Source organism: Peromyscus leucopus, chromosome 6 (assembly GCF_004664715.2).
Source record: "Peromyscus leucopus breed LL Stock chromosome 6, UCI_PerLeu_2.1, whole genome shotgun sequence".
Classification (NCBI taxonomy): Eukaryota; Metazoa; Chordata; class Mammalia; order Rodentia; family Cricetidae; genus Peromyscus; species Peromyscus leucopus.
Genome location: NC_051068.1, coordinates 69,644,735 through 69,662,717, shown reverse-complemented (window position 1 = coordinate 69,662,717; position 17,983 = coordinate 69,644,735). Strand labels below are relative to the sequence as shown.

The following is a 17,983-nucleotide window of genomic DNA, read 5'->3' as shown; positions in this document are numbered from 1 at the left end:
GGGTTTGATTCCCCAGTTTGAAAAGCAAGTTATCCTTTTATCTTTATAGATTTGGTAATTGGTAGTATGAAGGTGAGATAATTTAACCCCAGATCATGTCGCTTTTGGGTTTTTTTTTTTTTAACATATGTGCAGGGAGGAAACACAAAGCCCAATCTTGTTACTTTTTCTTGCTGTTTCCAAAACCTTAGGATGCCTTCTTTTCACTTCCTTTACTAGACGGCGGAAGCAGGAGAAATCTTTATACCAGTTTTAAACATAAATCGTTCTGAGCTTCCTCTCCGAGGGGACAATGTCTTCTTCCTCCAGAAGGTTCAGATTCCAGAGGCTGCGCTGATTTTCCGGGATGAGATCGACCTCCACACACTCCACCAGGCTGGCCAGCTCACCCTCACCCTTGTTGACCATCACGTCTTACCCAAGTACGTAGATGACGGTGAAGTCCATGAAGTGGCTGCTCATCCTGCGCCGTTAGACTCTGACAAATGACACAGAAGAAGGATCTGCCTCCTGGAATAGCAGAGTCTAATTTGTTGTTGTTGTTTTTGATTTCTTTGCTTTGTTTGTTTTGTGTGAGACAGGGTCTCACTGTGCAGCATTGGCTGGCCTGGAAATCATTCAGGCTGGCCTGAAACTCAGAAATTCACCTGCCTCAGAAGCTAGCTATAATTGATGGGTCATAGCCAATATGAAAAACCTATTAAAAATTGGTGCCATTTCTCTAGTAATGTTTATGATATAAAGAAATAAAAATATATAGTGAGTTCATAAATAATCATACAAAATAACTTAAATCTGCCTCCCATGTCAAAACTTTTTGGTGTTTTGAAACACAAGAATAATATGTTCTAGTAGACTCTATAAATATCTCAGCCATGTCTGTTCAACAAATGTGTACATCTATAATAATTCCACTTCTAATTTAGGACTAGAAAAAGCTGCCAGAAAGCAACATGAGTATGAGATTTGCCTAAGTGTGTCTGGCTTCTGCTATTAGAAATGCCTATTTTCCCCTTGAGCACAGTGGTTATAGCAAGAAATGACGGGTACCTGAGGGCGTCCATGAATTGACTCCTGAAAACCTTTTTCTGAAGTGGATGAAGGTGACAGTGTGCATGCATTGTTCAGTCAGGAAGAGGGCAGTAAGCAAACAGATCATCGGAGTGGGTGCTGGAGGCAAGTGATAACTGTCACTCCAGAGGACGGTGGAGTTTGACAGACGAGAAGTGGACGTAGCTCATCATATTGGAGGGAAACTGAGGGCGTCAAGATTCTGTAGAGGAGCTGCCCCTTGAGCCCGGTCTACAAAGAGAATTTGGTGTTTGTCCCCTACAGGGGTGGGAGAGTGGCTGAAAGAGCCCTTCAGGCAGAGGGGGAAGTAATGGAAGCAAAAGCCAGGCAGGCATGAAATTGCACCCTGAGCTGGGAACTGGGACTTGTTTTGGGCAGCTGAGCATGAACTATGTGGGAAAGGTGAGCCAGGACTTGATGAGACCGAGGTGGGAGGGCCAGGCCAGGGAGGCTTTGTAGGGCCTTCGAAGGAGGTTGGACTTTATTTTAGGTAGCAAAAAACTTGTTAATTATATTTATTCAGGTGCTAACAGAGTAAAGTTTTTTGTTTTTGTTTTTCAAGTGATCATTCAGGAAGCGTTTGAAGGTTTTAATGAGCCTTTAGTTGGAAAGTAGATGGCTGGTGAGGAGACTTGAAAGAGTCTAGACAGAGGATCCTGAGGGTGGAGCACAGGCCTGGAAAGGAAGGCGTGGGTAAAAGCCCTAACCTGGTGACCTACACGGTATTTGATTGTCAAAAGGACCGAGGTTCTGTTGACTATCAGAGTTCATTTGGATTGGCAACCCCGACGGTAGCTTCAAACTCTTCACAGAGTTCATTTCGTGCCGTTTAAAAGGCCGTCTCCGATACCACATACAAGAGAGCAGAGCAGGGTACGGCCCAGGCAAAAGTGACCTCTGCGTGTCTGCCTGGGACACGCACACTCTTCTTTATGGTGGAGATTGGTTCTGGCAGCTGGAGTGCTGATGTACTTTTCTTTGTGTTCTCTGTGATCCACCGCCCTCCCCAGAAGTGACGCGGCTCTGGAGGAGGCTGTCGCGGAGGTGCTGGACCATCGACCAATTGAGCAGAAACACTGCCCTCCCTGTCATGTGTCGGTTGAGCTGGTGGGGTCCTGTGCTACCCTGGTGGCCGAGAGAATCCTGCAGGGGGCACCAGAGGTCTTGGACAGACAAACTGCCTCCCTACTGCATGGTAAGGGATCAGTTTTGGGTTAGGACCTGAATGGTTCTTTGCTCCCTTCCTAAAAAGGGTCCAGAAAGCCTAACCGCTGGCGGCCTTACTTGTAAGCATGCGCTCTTAAAGCCGTCGGCTCATCGGGAAGGCAAGGGTTCTTCCGCGGAGCGTGGGCATCGTTTCATTGCCTGGGCATTTGTGTTGGGAAAGTGGGAAGGAGGCACGGGGCAACAGACGTGGGCAGTTCCCATCTGCAGCTCGGTGTCATGGAAGGACCCACCAAGGAATCAGGAAGCAGACTCGGCTGTCAGTTCCACAGGAAACGGTTGTGTCTGAGAGTTCTTCACCTTTCCACGGGGGGCGTGCGCGCCAAGGCTAATTAGATTAGACGAGGCAGTCTCTTTCAACAGTAAGATCCCCTGACGGAAGAGGGCACGAAGCCTCAGCTGTAGCCAAGAAGCTGTTTGAAGTCCGTAGCTCTGAGAGGGGACTCCGTTTTCTTCAGTGGCGTGACACTAGGTACACCCAACACACTCTGGGCAGGCTCCATCCTTAGAAGTACACGGCCAGCAAAAACCATACTCTCTGGGTTGATTTTTGTTTGTTTGTTTGTTTGTTTGTGTCTTAAAAAAAGAAGTTTAGGGGCTGGAGAGATGGCTCAGAGGTTAAGAGCACTGACTGCTCTTCCAGAGGTCCTGAGTTCAATTCCCAGAAACCACATGGTGGCTCACAACCATCTGTAATGGGATCTGGTGCCCTCTTCTGGCCTGCAGGCATACATACTGTGTATAATAAATAAATAAATAAATAAATAATAAATAAATAAATAAATAAATAAATAAATAAATAAATCTTTAAAAAATAAATTAAAAAAAATAAAAAGAAGTTTAAAATTTTTTATGGGGTGTCTGTTTTGCCTGGTACCCTCAGACGCTAGAAGAGGGTCTCAGAATTGTCAACTGCCATGTTGGTACCAGGAATTGAACTTGGATCCTTTGGAAGAGCAGCCAGTGCTCTTAACCTGAGCTATCTCTCCAGCTCCTACCTGCTAATTTGAGAGAAAGAACAGGCAGTTGGGTGGGTAGGGAGGTAGAGGTGGAGCTGGGAGAGGGAGGAAGTATATGAAATTGTCAAAGAATAAGTAAAAATGTACCAAAAAAAAAAAAAAAAAGATTCTGTGATGGAATTTGGCTTGCTGAGAAGCTGGATTCCTTCTGAGGCTGTGAAATCCATAAGGCCTAAGATGCACAGGCTTCTTTTTATTTTTACTTATTTACTTTTATATGTTTGGGTGTTTTGTTTGTCTGTCTGCACGGTGTACATGCCTGGTACTTCAGGAGGCCAGAAGAGAGCCTCAGATCTCCCGAGACTGGGTGTCAGTTGTAAACTGCTGTGTTGGTTCTAGGACTCAAACCCGGGTCCCCTGCAAGAGTGGCCAGTGCTCGCTCTTAACTGCTGAGCCATCTCTCCGCCCGGTGTTCAGGCTTCTTGTCCATCTTCCCATGCTCTTCCATCGCATTTTACTTTGGGAGGTCTCACTTAGGACATGGGCAGTCCAAGTGTATTGTTTCGTCCTCATGGACTGGCCCTGGATGCACTCTCTGGGTGTGTCCATCGGGTTTGGAATTATGTGTATGTGAGTGGGTGTGAGTGGAGGGTTCACTCAAGAACTCCTGTTCTTCCTATCCCTTCATAGGTACCATCATCCTGGACTGTGTCAACATGGATGCCAAAATTGGAAAGGCAACCCCAAAGGACAGCAAATATGTAGAAAAGCTGGAGGCTCTCTTCCCAGATCTTCCCCAGAGAAAGGACATCTTTGATTCTCTGCAAAAGGCAAAGTTTGATGTCTCAGGTGCGATGGATTTTCCGCATGAGAAAGTCAGTGGGCAGGCTCTGAACATTGTCTCTGGAAAGCCATCATGACGATTTCAGAACATTAAAGTGGTTACTCTTATACCACAGAGAAACGAGTGGCTTATGTGTCTGCTTGTGAACGATCAGTCAGCCATCCTGAGTCTGGAAGAGGGTGGAAAGGGCTGCGGGTGGGAGCCCGTGCCGTAATCCCAGCACTGGAGAAGCCCGGGCAGGACGATAGGAAGTCAGGGCAACCCGAGCTATCGAGTGAGTTGAGGGACAGCTTGGTCTATATGAGGAGACCCTATCTCCAAAGTGAAAAGCTACTCAGAGAAACTCTGTCTCAAAAAAAAAAAAAAAAAAAAAAAAAAAAAACCAGATAAAAAAGGGTTAAAAGAGCTAAGACTACCCAGGAGGTGGTGGCGCACACCTTTAATCCCAGAACTTGGGAGGCAGAGGCAGGTGTATCTCTGGGGTTCGAGGCCAGCCTGGTCTACGGAGTAAGTTCTAGGACAGCCAGGGCTACACACAGAGAAAACCCTGTCCTGAAAAACAAAACAACAAGTCCAAGACTGTATGCACAGCACAAATTGGACTTGCTGGATATAAAAAGAAAAAAGCTGGAGGTAGGTGAGCAGCAAGTTGGGGGGGGGGTCTGAGGCTATTGGGGAGGGTGAATATGATCAACATATTGTATGAAATTCTCACAGAATAAAACACCATAAAGAGTCCCAGTGTCCTCTGAGAATGTAGGACATAATAACATGTACGGGATGGGGGTGAGGGAGTTAGTTATCCGAATTTAGGACATAGTAACATACACGGGGTGGGGTAAGCTATTGGAGCTGTGTTATTAGAGGAGGAAGTAAGTAATTCAGTGTCTGTTCAAAGGACAAGGAGAACAAAAAATTCCCATAATCTTCTACCTGTTGGTATGAAAAAAGCAAAAGAAGGAAATAGCAATGCTACATGTACTTTTAGAAAGTGAAGAGAATATAGAAAGGAAGAAAACCTCAGAGCCGAGGATGTAGCTGAAGAGCAGGCACTTGCCCAGCATGTACGAGGGCCCAGGGTGATCCCGGGCAAAACTCGTAAATAAAGAAGAGGCTGGGGAAGAGTCGGAGCCTCTGCGCTGTTGGTTCTGGGTTGTCGTTTGCTTGTGTTTGAGTGGCGTGTCTGTTTTAATGAGGCGGTCTTACTATGTAACCTGGAATTCATGATGTAGACCTGGCTGCTCTCAAACTCATCCCTGCCTCTCCCTCCAGAGTCCTGGGATTACAGGTGTGCACCACCACATCCAGTAAAGCCTCTTCTTTCACCCTTCTACAAAGTCCCATTCAACTCCTGTGACCTGATCATCATCATTTTATTGAATTATTTCACATGGATGTGTGTTTTGCCCACGTGTACGTCTGTGCACTGTTGCATGTCTGATGCCCACAGAAGACAGAAGAAGGTGTCAGCTCCCCTGGAGCTGGAGTTGCAGACAGTTGTGAGCTGCCACGTGGGTGCTGGGAATTGAACCCTGGCCCTCTGGAAGAGCAACCAGTGGTCTTAACCGCTGAGCCAGCTCTCCAGCCCGTGGCCTGATTATTCAAGTAACCCTCTATATAATTACATCTTCACTTACTGCTCCTGTTCATTGCCCCTAGGAGGAACTATTTCCCATTCGCCTTGTCTTCACCGTTGTGGTGTTAGGCCACGCCCCCTGTGTGACTCTAGTCTCCCTTCTGTTTTCTAGGCCTGACCACGGAGCAGATGCTCAGAAAGGACCAGAAGACCATCTACCGACAGGGCACCAAGGTGGCCATCAGTGCCGTCTACATGGATTTGGAGGTAAGAGCAAACTGCCAGTGAATGGGAAGGGAGCATCTTTTCTCCTCCGGGAGACTTGCCCTTGACTCCCTCTCACTCTAGAACACCGTGGTGCCTCTCCGCTCGTCTCCATCTCCCCTGGGGTTCTGTACAGTCCGTCACCCCTCACTGTGCTGCCGTGATAGGCCGAGTGCTCGTTCCTCTGCATCCAGTTCAGCTTTGCACAACCCGCTCTCCGTAATCAGTGATTCTGTGTATATGTGATGATTTTTTTAAAGAGATTTTTTTATTCATTTTACATACCAATCACAGATCCCCCCTTTCATCCCTCCTCCCACTCCTCCCCTGCCCACCCACCCCCATCCCCTCCTCCAAAAGAGTAGGGGCTCCCACTGTGATTTTTGTTTGTTTTTTTGAGACAGGGTTTCTCTGTGTAGTTTTGGTGCCTGTCCTGGATCTCACTCTGTAGACCTGGATGACCTCGAACTCACAGAGATCTGCCTGCCTCTGCCTCCCGAGTGCTGGGATTAAAGGCATGTGCCACCACCGTCTGCCGTTGTGATTTTTTTTTTAAGATATTTTTTGACAGGGCTCGAGAGTGGTTAAGAGCCTTTTTTGTTCTTACAGAGGACCTGGGTTCAGTTCTCAGCACTCACTTAGTGGTTTACAGTGATCTGTAACTTTGGCTCCAGGGTTTCTAACTCTCTTTGGACCTCTGTGGGCCCTAGGCACACACACACACTTATACACATGCAGGCCAAACACTCATACACATAGAATAAAGTAAAACTTAAATATATGTAAACACATATTCTAGCCATTAACAGCTGAGCCATCTCTCCAGCCCTTTCAAAATATTTTTTAAATTATATTTATGGGGCTGGAGAGATGGCTCAGAGGTCAGGAGCACTGGCTGTTCTTCCAGAGGTCCTGAGTTCAATTCCCAGAAACCTTATGGTGGTTCACAACCATCTGTAATGAGATCTGGTGCCCTCTTGTGGCCTGCAGGAATACATGCAGGCAAAGCACTGTATATGTAATAAATAAATAATTAACAAAAAAGAAATTACATTTTAAAGAAATTGCATTTATGTCAGGCACACAGTGGCACATACCTTTAATCTCTGCACTCTGGAGTCCCAGAGGTAGGCAGATCTCCGAGTTCCAAGCCAGGTGAGGCTACATAGTGAGACCCTTTCTCAGAACAAAACAATTTTCTAAGAAGTCACCGAACTGATTTCCAAAGTGACTGTACAAGTTTGCACTCCCACTGAGCGAGGTGGGTCAAGATCGTGATGGGGAAATCTACTGAGGCAACTGAACTAAGCTCGTGGGAACTCATGAACTTTAGACCCACAGCTGTGGAGCCTGCATGGGACCAGACTAGGCCCACCGCATGTGGGAGACAGTTGTGTAGCATTGGTCTGTTTGAGGGGCCCCTGGCAGTGGGACCAGGACCCATCCCTGGTGCATGAGCTGGCTCTTTGGAGTCCATTCCCTATGCTGGGACACCTCGCTCAGCCTTGATGCGGGAGGAGCTTGGTCCGGCCTCAACTGAATGTACCAGGCTTTGTTGACTCCCCATGGGGAGTAAGTAAGTAAGTAAGGCCTTACCCTTTTGGGGGAGTGGATGGGGCTGGGCTGGGGAGGAGGCAGGGGTGGGGGTGGAAGCAGGAGGAGGGGTGGGAGGGGGAACTGTGGTTGATATGTAAAATGAATAAAAATTTAAAAACAAGTATTTTTTGTTTATGAGAGTGTGTGCAGCGCAGCACACTTACAAAGGTCAGAGGTCATCATGCAATGGCCACTTCTCTGCTTCTGCTATGTAGATGCCAGGGATTGAACGCAGGTTGGCAGCCTGGGTGGCAAGTGCCTGTTGTTGGTTGGTCTTTGGTCTTTTTTGGGGGGCCGCCACCCCGCTCCCAAGTAAATCACACACAGAGGCTTATACTTAATTATGAATGCCCAGCCTTATCATGGCTTAGTTTCTTGTCAGCTTTTCTTAACTTAAATTATCCCATCTACCTTTTGCTTCTGGGCTTTTCCCGTTCTCTTACTTCTGTAACTCTTGCTCCATTGTTGGTTGTATAGCTGGGTGGCAGGCCCCTAATGTCCTCCTCCTTCTCTGGATCCTCCTTTTCAATCCCTCGTCCAGAGTTCTCCTTCTGTTTATGCTCTCTGCCTGCCAGCCCCACCCATCCATTCTCCTGCCTTGCTATTGGTGTTCAGTTCTTTATTAGATCATCAGGTGTTTTAGACAGGCACAGTAACACAGCTTCACAGAGTTAAACAAATGCAACATAAACAAAAGTAACACGCCTTAAAATAATATTCTCCTACAAATGCCTTTACCCATGGAGCCATCTCCTTGACCCTGTTTCTGTGGTTCCAAGACAGGCTGGCCTGGAACTCATTGTGTAGCCCAGACTGGTCTTGAACTCAAAGCAGGCTTCCTGCCCCTGCTTCTAAGAGCTAGGATTACAATCTTGAGCTACCATATCCGGCTGTAGAATGGTCCTTAGCAGCTAAGAGCGATCACTGCTCTTATAAAGGACCAAAATTCAGTTCGCAGCACCCATGTCAGGCAGTTTATAACTTATAAATTCCAATCCTAGGGACTCCTGTGCTGTCTGGCCTCTGGAGGTATTTGCACTCATATAGACACATTTACATACACATAAAATTTTTTTAAAATCTTATAATGTACGTATGTATATTTAGCCTAAGAATATATATCTCATGCTAGGTGTTTTGGCTAGAATCATTTGAGAGATAGGAACCCCAATTGACAAAACATCCCCATAAGATCAGGCTGTAGGCAAGCCCATATGGTATTTTCTTAATTAGTGGTCAATGTGGGATTGATTGGTCGGGCCTGGGTTCTAGAAGAAAGCGGGCTGAACAAGCCACGTGGAGCTAATCAGTAAGCAGCACCCCTCCATGGCCTCTGCATCAGCTCCTGGCTCCAGGTTCCTTCCCTGTTTGAGTTCCTGTCCTGACTTCTTCAATGATGGACTATGATGTGAACATAATAAACTCTTTCTTCCTCGAGTTGCTTTTGGTTATGGTGTTTCATCACAGTGATAGCTACCCTAACCTGGATACCAGGAATGCTGGCAAGTGCTTTCAATCCAGTGCTTGGGAAACAGGCTGGTGGATCTCTGAGAGTTCGAGGCCAGCCAGGGTCACACAGTGAGACTCTACCTTTTTCCCCCTCTTTGGTTTTGGTTTTTCAAAACAGGGTTTCTTTTCTTCTCTCTCTCTCTCTCTCTCTCTCTCTCTCTCTCTCTCTGTCTCTCTCTCTCTCTCTCTCTCTCTTTCTCTTTGGTTTTTTGAGACAGCGTTTCTCTGTGTAACATCCCTGGCTATCCTGAAACTTGCTTTGTAGATCAGACTGGCCTTGAACTCACAGAGATCCGCCTGCCTCTACCTCCCAAATGCTGGGATTAAAGGCAAGCGCCGCCACCGCCCTGTGTGAGACCCTATCTTAAATAAGTAAATAGATAAAATAATAAACGAGATCACATCCAATCACTCCTCTCTTTACCCTTTCTCATTGTGTTTCTTAGACAACCTAAAGGCTCCCTGTGCCTTTATCTGACCTCTGTTCTTTACTCTGGCCTCATCTCATTCCAACCCTGATGCTTCTGGTCTCCAAGGGCATCAGCATTCACGTACACATACCTGTACTTAAAAATCAGAAATCTTTGAAAACAACAACAGTCTAGGGCTGGAGAGATGGTTCGGTAGTTAAGAGAACTTGTTACTGTTGTCGAGGACCTGAGTTTGGTTCCCGGCATGCACATGTGCTCACAACCATCTGTAATTCCAGTTCCATGGCATCAGATGTTCTCTTCTGACCCCTGTGGACGCCACCACACACACACATAGTGCGAGTGCATACACCCCGGCTGAACACATGGGATAAATAAATCTAAACAAGCACACAGTTCCTAGCACATAGGTGTCTCATGAGTTGTTGGTTTGCTTTTCAGTGCTGAGGGCTTGCTGGGCAAATGCTCTACCACTGAAACTTGATCAACCTTCCATGCCCCCCATTCAGTTATTTCAGTCATGAGATCCCATGTGGGATCACACCCACAGTTTATATATAGCCTAATGTGGAAAACAAACGTGACCGCATGGAAGGGTTGCCATGTGTCCTAACCACTGTACGGACTGACACCTTAGAATGGCCAAGGATAGGGGCTGCAGAGATGGCTCAGCAGACATCAGGCTCAGTCACCATCACGAAGACCCCAGTTCAAATCCCCAGAACACACAAAAGCTGGGCATGGGCACATGTGCACCTGCAACCCTAGTGTTGTGAGGGGAGGAGACAGGATCACCGGGGGCTTGGCTGGCCACCAGCCTAGCCCTGCTTCAGGAAGAGACGGGAATAAGGCAAAAGTGATAGAGCAGGACCCCTGCTGTCATCCTCGTTCTCTGCACACGCACGTAGGCACGCACATGTACATATATCATACATACATGCTAATTAGAGGAAAGGCCAAGGACAGAGAAAAGCCCTGATTTGAAATAAATAATAGTATTATATATTACAGAAAATGCTGCATGGAAACTATTTGGGTAATTAGCAGAGAGAGCCAAGGATGGATTACCATCAGAAGGGACCTAGAGCAGGACCCTGGAGGCAGGAACTGAAGCAACCCACCATGCCTGCTTTCTTTTACAACCCCGGACCACCTCCCCACGGGTGGCACTGCCCACAATGGGCCGGGCCCTCCCCCATCAATCACGAATCAAGAAATGCCCCCCAGGCCTGCCACAGGCCCATCTTAGGGAGGCATTGTCCCTGTGAAGGTTCTCTCTTCCTGGTCGACCCAAACTTGTTTCAAGTCTGCAGAAAATCTAAGGAGCACATCTGGCCGCTGTCCATGTTTCCAGTCTTTGTTATCTTCATGTTTAATCCCTAAAACAACTGTCTGGGAAATGCTGTCCTCTTACTTCATTGAGGAAACTTAGGCCCGGGAGGTTAATATCACTTCTTGGTCTTATTCCTAAGAGGCAATGTAGTAGAGCTAATTTTTAAAACAATTCTGTCATAATCAGAAGCCTGTATCCTGCCCATTCTACCCCAGTCTCCAGCGTAAGCACTACACACCATTTGAGTGGCGCACAAATCGTGAGTTCCATGCACAGAGAACCTTCTAAGGATGTGTTAGTAAGAATATGGTCCAGCTGTAAGCTTCCATGACTCTGTTTCTTCCTTTGTAGGTCTTCCTGCAGCGGCTGGACCTCCTGGAAGATCTCAGTGCTTTCTGCCATGATCACAGCTACGATGCCCTGATCGCCATGACTATCTTTTTCAACACTCAAAATGAGCCAGTACGGCAGTTAGCTGTTTTCTGTCCCCACTCGGCACTTCGAATGACAGTGAGTCTCCTTCTGTCAATCTGAGGGTCAATGGCCCAAGTGCGCCTGTGTTCCATAGTCCTGTGCCGCAAGACCTTACCTCGAGCTGTGTTTTTATACAGAACGGGGTGTGTGTGTGTGTGTTAAATTTTTATTCACTATTATGTGTTTATGTGAGTTTGTGCACATGTGTGTGGATGCCCATGGAGGCCAGAAGAGGTTTTTAGATTACTTGGAGCTGGAGTGACCTAGCCACCCATCATGGATGCTGGAATCCAGCTGTCCTCATGACTGAGCAAGTGCAGTCTCTCCAGCTCCTAACATATCTAGTGTGTGTGCCCACGTGGAAGTCAGAGGACAGCCTGTAGGTAGGTCCTGGGGACCACACTCAGGTCAGCCGGGGCAGCCAGTACCTTCTTCTGTGGGTCCTATTTTTGTTTTTGAGACAGGGCCTCACACTGTAGCCCAGGCTGCCCTTGAACTCACAGCAGTCCTCCTGCCTCAACCTCCTCCGTGCTGGATGGGAACCCTCATGCCCAGCGATCCAGAATCTCATAGACGCGGACCCAGGTCCCTTGCCTGTGTGTAGCCACTCGCTCTAACGAGGGAGTGGCCTCAGTCATACAGATACTGAGAAAGCATTTCAAAAATTAGACAGCAGTCCTGTTTACAGGGAGCGTGAAGGAAAGCTTGCTTGGTTAGGAGGAAATGTCAACCTGGAGTTGGAACTTGCTCTTACTGGGCATGCCGACCCAGGCCTGTATTCCCGGAATTTAGGGACTGCAGCCCAGTGCTTCTCAGTAACAGTGAAACTCTTCCACAGACCTAAGTGCTAAGGCCAGGTGTGGCTGCACACCCCTCCACTCCCAGCAGTAAGTATCAGGCAGGAGGATAGCCCATGAGTTTGAGGCTAGCCAGGTCTATGAAGTGTGAGACCCTATCTCCAAAAAACATTCAGAGAGTGCCTGAGAATTTAGCTCAGTGATAGAGTGCTCACCTAGCCAAAGCCCTGGGTTTGATCCCCAATACCAAATCCCTCCCCCCCAAAAAAAAACTCCAAAACAAACAACCACAGCAAAAAAAAAAAAAACCTAAGAGAAGATGAGTCCTTTCTCTCCATTCTCTTAACAGTTCATGGACAAAAGAGAGGCCTGGGGTGGCCACCTCCCTAGCATGTGTGAGGTCCCAGATTCAGTCCTCAGCGCTACAAAAAGTGAAAGAAAAGGGGGCCCCACCCCACCCCTATACACACACAGTAGGAACCTTTTCTGCTGGGCACCACACTGGTGTCCACCTGGAACCCACACTCCAGAGGAGTTCTCAGGAGCACACAGCTCCTTTCCCGACCTTACTTTCGGTTTGCAGTTGGTGACGGATTTAAAATGACAGGATTCTGGGTTGCCTGTGCTGTGAATATGCTGAGGACAGTCCAGCCAGTTCTTTGCACTCAGGAGAGGCATGTCTGTCCTTTGCGGACAGTTTCTCTTGGTTTCCTCCCTGCTGTAGGGGTGGCTAGCACTCAGAGAGAACTAGGTTTTTTGGTTTTGTTTTGTTTTTTAGGTTTTTGGTTTGGTTTGGTTTTTGGTTTTTCGAGACAGGGTTTCTCTGTGTAGCTTTGCACCTGTCCTGGAACTCACTCTGTAGCCCAGGCTGGCCTCGAACTCACAGAGATCGCCTGACTCTGCCTCCCGAGTGCTGGGAATAAAGGCGTGCACCAGGTTTTACGGTCAGGTAGACACGTTTTTCTGTCTTGGGTTTACCTGCTTGCCCTTTGAGCTAAGCCAGAGGACTCACAGAGTCTGTGACTCAAGGAAGACTCATCACTGCACACTCTGACGTGGTCATTAGCATAAAGTGTGTTTCGAGGAGAGTCCATGTTCAGAACAAGTGGCTCTTACCAGCCAGGTTAAGGGGAAGGTACTCTGGCTATAAGAAAGTACCCTCCACCTTCCGGAACCTAGTCCCGCTCCACCAACCGCTCTGTCTGGTGACGGCAGCCACCTGTGTTCTTTGTGCTGTGAGGTAGGACCCTCTTTACACTCTGCCCTGCCGTCTCTTCCTTCCCTCCTAGTATAAGACATTTGGAACACTGCTTTTGGTGACAGTCCGGGTTCCAGTGTCGGGGACCTGTTCTGTGTAAGCGTCAATTACCGTAAGCGAATGTAGCAGCTGTCCCAGTATAGTGAGGAATTTGTAAACAGCCAGATGGGCAGCATGCTTGGCCTGCCCCCACCCTCACTTTGTTCTGTTTCTTTCCCCTTAGTCCTGTGATCTCCGTGTGGGTGCCAGTCCTGTCCTGGCCAAAGAGAAAGTTCAATCCCTGTAATGGATAGAGATACACATGGAACTTGCATTATATCAAGTGCCAGGGATCCTGGGATCTGTTTCACTGTTTCAGGTTCTGCCATTATCCACATGATTTTACTTAAGAAAACCTCTGAGCCACCAAGGGGTGGGCGTGTCTTCGAGTTCTAGGCCAGCCTGGTCTACAGAGCAAGTTCCAGGACAGCCAGGGCAACACAGAGAAACCCTGTCTCAAAAGAAAAGAAAACCTCTGTGCACTTTGATTTCTTTGTTAATGAAACAAAGAAATCAAATGATAATGAAACAAAATATGTCATCTAAATAAATGTTCCAGTCATGCAGGGTGTCTTATAATATCAACACATAGGAAGCTGAGGCAGGGAGATTACAGTGCATTCAAGGCCAGCCTGGGCTACTTAGTAAGTTCCAGGGCTTCACTAAATGTTAAGAGCTTGTGTCAAAAAAACCGAAGGCGGTGGAGGGGTGGTCTGGGGATGTAAATCATCTGGCAGCGCGCTTGCTGGCTGCGTGAAGCCCTGAATTTGATCCCAAGCGCCTCAGCTGGGGCATGGTGGCACACAGGTAACCTCAGTGCTCGGAAGGCAGAAGTGGGTGGGTCTCTGCGGCTCCAGGCCAGCCAGGGCTCCATAGTGAGACCCTGTCTCAGCAAACATGCAGACAAAATACTTGTCACCTCCGTTGGAGACCTCAGCTCTTTGCTGTGCCATTACACATCCTCCCCTGTTCTTGTCTTCTCTAGATCTGTGGAGTCCTGGAACAGTCCACCTCCCCACCCCTGAAGCTGACCCCTATCCCAAGCATCTCTCCAGACCTCCAAGCCTATCTTCAAGGCAACACCCAGGTCTCTCGGAAGAAATTTCTGCCTGTGCTCCAGGAAGCCCTGTCAGCATATTTTGACTCAACGAAGATGCCTTCAGGGCAGCCTGGGGTAGTGGGTATGTCCAGGGAGCAGGAGGACAAGGAATTGGACAAGGCAAGTAACTCCCTGATTTCTGGACTGAGTCAAGACGAAGAGGACCCGCCGCTGCCCCCCACGCCCATGAACAGCTTGGTGGATGAGTGCCCTCTGGACCAGGGGCTGCCGAAGCTCTCAGCCGAGGCTGTCTTCGAGAAGTGCAGTCAGATCTCACTGTCCCAGTGTACCAGAGCCTGCCCATCAAATAAGTGACCGAGGGAAGCGGGGCGGGGAGGTGTAGAGGGCTGCTTGCCCACCTCAAATGCATGTTTTGAGACGTTCGTCATTTCACAGCCTGTCCATTGCTCCAGGATCTAGTGTACTGTTCTCATCAAACTGGGAGGGAAAGAAAGCAGCTGCTGTAAGAATCGGCTTTCTGCCTCTCCTGTCCGGTCTCGACCAGTCAGACAAGTTTTATTTAATTTTATTATTTAATCTGCTTTGATTTTTCCTCTCTTTTCGATGGGCACGATGTGATATGATCACTGTCCTATCAGAGCAGGACTAAAGGAATGTAGACCCCATCTAAGCATCTTTAGAAGGATCGTGAGCAGAGCCAGTATCTGTCATGAATCCAATTAACTACTTGTCTCCATGAATTCACCATTTCATTTTTTTAAAGTTCTTTTTGAGACAGAGACCCATGTAGCCCAGGCTGGCCTTGAACTCTGTATGTGTCTGAGGCTAGTCTTGAACTCCTAATCCTCCTGAGTGCTGAAATTGTAGTCACGTATTACCATACCTGGCTAGTCTCTTGTCTTGAACATATGGCTGGATTTCCTTTCTTGGCTCCTTCTGTCCCAGAATCACAGGAAGCCCAAAGAGACCCTGGGGATCTGAGGTTCTTGGGGTCACTTAGCACCCAGGGCAGCTACAGTACCTCATAGGTACTTTTTGCCAAGAGGGCAGAACTTGATTGGGCCTTAGTGGGTCTGGCAGGTTCTTGTCTATCTTTTTCTGGTTTTGCTCACATTAAAGAAAGCATAGTGTCTTCTGGTGAGACATTTCACTGTCCTGGTCTCATTTTCCCCATGTAGATGAGGGTTAGGAGTAGATGTTCCCTGGTATTCTGTGACCTGCCTCTCCCTGTCTTCCTTTCCCTCCTCTGCTTCTTTGTGTTTTTCCTTTGTCTCCCCTGGGAGTGCTCAGGGTCACTGGATTGTGTGTGTTTATGTGGGATTGTACCAAGGGACTTAGCCTCATGTAGCATGTACAGGGATATGTTGTGACCCAGCAGCGAACTCTCCCAGTGACTTGTCTGCATGTGTAGTCTCTCCCTAACCCCTTTTGTTCAAACCAGCCTCCTTCCCCTCTTCTTACCCCATATAAGTTGCAAACAATATTGACGAACTGTAGGGTGTGTGGTGGTTTGGGGCAGTCTGACTTCATTTGGGGTAGGACGTCTGTAGCCATTGGGAACGTGAAATATTGGTGCCATCACTGAACCAAAGGGATTATGTCCTGTGCCTTTGGTACTTGGTTTTGCATTTTTGTTTTGTATTAAATACTTTCTTCCAGTTTGAAGTCTTGTCTCTTTTTAAAGGGTGACCAGGCCTTCCCTCGGATAATGGCTGCACCGCCTACAGACTCGTCTCACGGTCTCCCATAACTGCTTTCTTGACTCAGCTATGAGCTGTCTCCTTCCTCCTCGACCTTTCCTTGGTTCCTGTTCCCAGAGCTTTCCTTAAAATAGTCAGATGTGGCCTTGGGGTTTGTTTTTGTTTTTGTTTTTTTGGGTGTTTGTTTGTTTGGTTGGTTTGGTTTTTCCATACAGGGTTTCTCTGTGTAGCTCTGGCTGTCCTGTAGACCAGGCTGACTTTGAACTCAGAGATCTGCCTACCTCTGCCTTCCTTGTGCTGAGATTAAAAGCGTGTGCCACCACCACCTGGCCTGTTTTGTTTCCTTTTTTGAGACAGTCTCCTAAACTGCCCTTGTGTAATCAAATAGCTGAAGCCAACCTCGAATGCATAGTAATCCTGCAGGAGCTCTCCCGTGCTGGGATTTCAGATGTGAGGTCCCGACTTGTCTCTTCTGTTTCCCTTACGCTGGAAAAGTAGGCCCAAGATAGACTTATAGATAGAGGACTTATAGATAGAGGGCTTATAGATAGAAGACTGATCTCCAAAGTATATAAAGAACTCAAGAAACTAGACATCAAAATACTGAACAATCCAGTTAAAAAATGGGCTATAGAACTAAACAGAGAATTCTCAAAAGAAGAATCTCAAATGGCTGAAAGACATTTAAGGAAATGCTCAACATCCTTAGTCATCAGAGAAATGCAAATCAAAACGACTCTGAGATGCCACCTTATATCTGTCAGAATAGCTATGATCAAAAACACTAATGACAGTCAATGTTGGAGAGGATGTGGAGCAAGGGGAACACTCCTCCACTGTTGGTGGGAATGCAAACCTGTACAACCACTGTGGAAATCAATATGGCGTTTCCTCAGAAAATTGGGAATCGATCTACCTCAAGACCCAGCCATACCACTCTTGGGCATATACCCAAGGAATGCTCAATCACACCACAAAGATACATGCTCAACTATGTTCATAGCAGCACTATTCTTAATAGCCAGAACCTGAAAACAACCTAGATGCCCATCATCTGAAGAATGAATTAAGGAAATGTGGTACATCTACACAACGGAGTACTACTCAGCAGAGAAAAACAATTACATCATGAAATTTGCAGGAAAATGGATGGAACTAGAAAATATCCTGAGTGAGGTAATCCAGATTCAGAAGGACAAACATGGTATGTACTCATAAGTGGATACCAGATATAAAGCAAAGGACAATCGGACTGCAACCCACAGATCCAGGGAGGCTGCCTAGCAGGGGAGACCCTAGGATGACTGTGGCTTATAATAAGTTTTGGTTTTATCCAATCACTGGGCAAGCTTTAATGAAACATTTCACTATTAGGATAAGAATTTGTACTATATCAAGCTGATGAAAGAAAATGCTGGCCATACTTTCAGAAGGGGAGGCTAAAATCTTTTTAGATTATGGATTAGCCTATAGAAAAATGTCTGCCGTAAATCAAACAGTGAAAGGGAAGATGAATAGGAATCTCACTTACACAATGTAAGTAAAACATAGCTCTCTGAACAGATGAAAAAAATAAATGTTTTTTGCCTGCATGAAAATAATAATAATAATAATAATAATAATAATAATGGTCTTACTATGTAAAAATAAATAAATAAAAATTTAAAACAAAATAGTTCCTAGCTTTGCCTGTACGTGTGTATGATTCTGGTGACTAAACCTAGGACCTCATGTATGCTGGGCAGGTGTTCTACCACTGACCATTTTTAACTTTTTATTTTGAGACAGGGTCTCACCAAGTTGCCCAGGTTGGATTTGAACTTGCGGTCCTGCCTCAGCCTCCTGAGT

At 47.0% G+C, this 17,983-nt stretch overlaps 1 protein-coding gene across 1 annotated transcript; it reads left to right on the top strand.

Annotated features, from left to right (window-relative positions):
* Positions 1-346: 346 nt before the first annotated feature.
* On the top strand, positions 347-16,100 carry Prune1 (prune exopolyphosphatase 1). Its single transcript, XM_028857429.1, has 4 exons — positions 347-422; positions 5,847-5,941; positions 11,159-11,317; positions 14,361-16,100. Exons 1-4 carry the CDS (start codon positions 347-349, stop codon positions 14,787-14,789), a joined length of 759 nt encoding a protein of 252 aa, XP_028713262.1. The 3' UTR covers positions 14,790-16,100.
* The last annotated feature ends 1,883 nt before the right edge of the window (positions 16,101-17,983 follow it).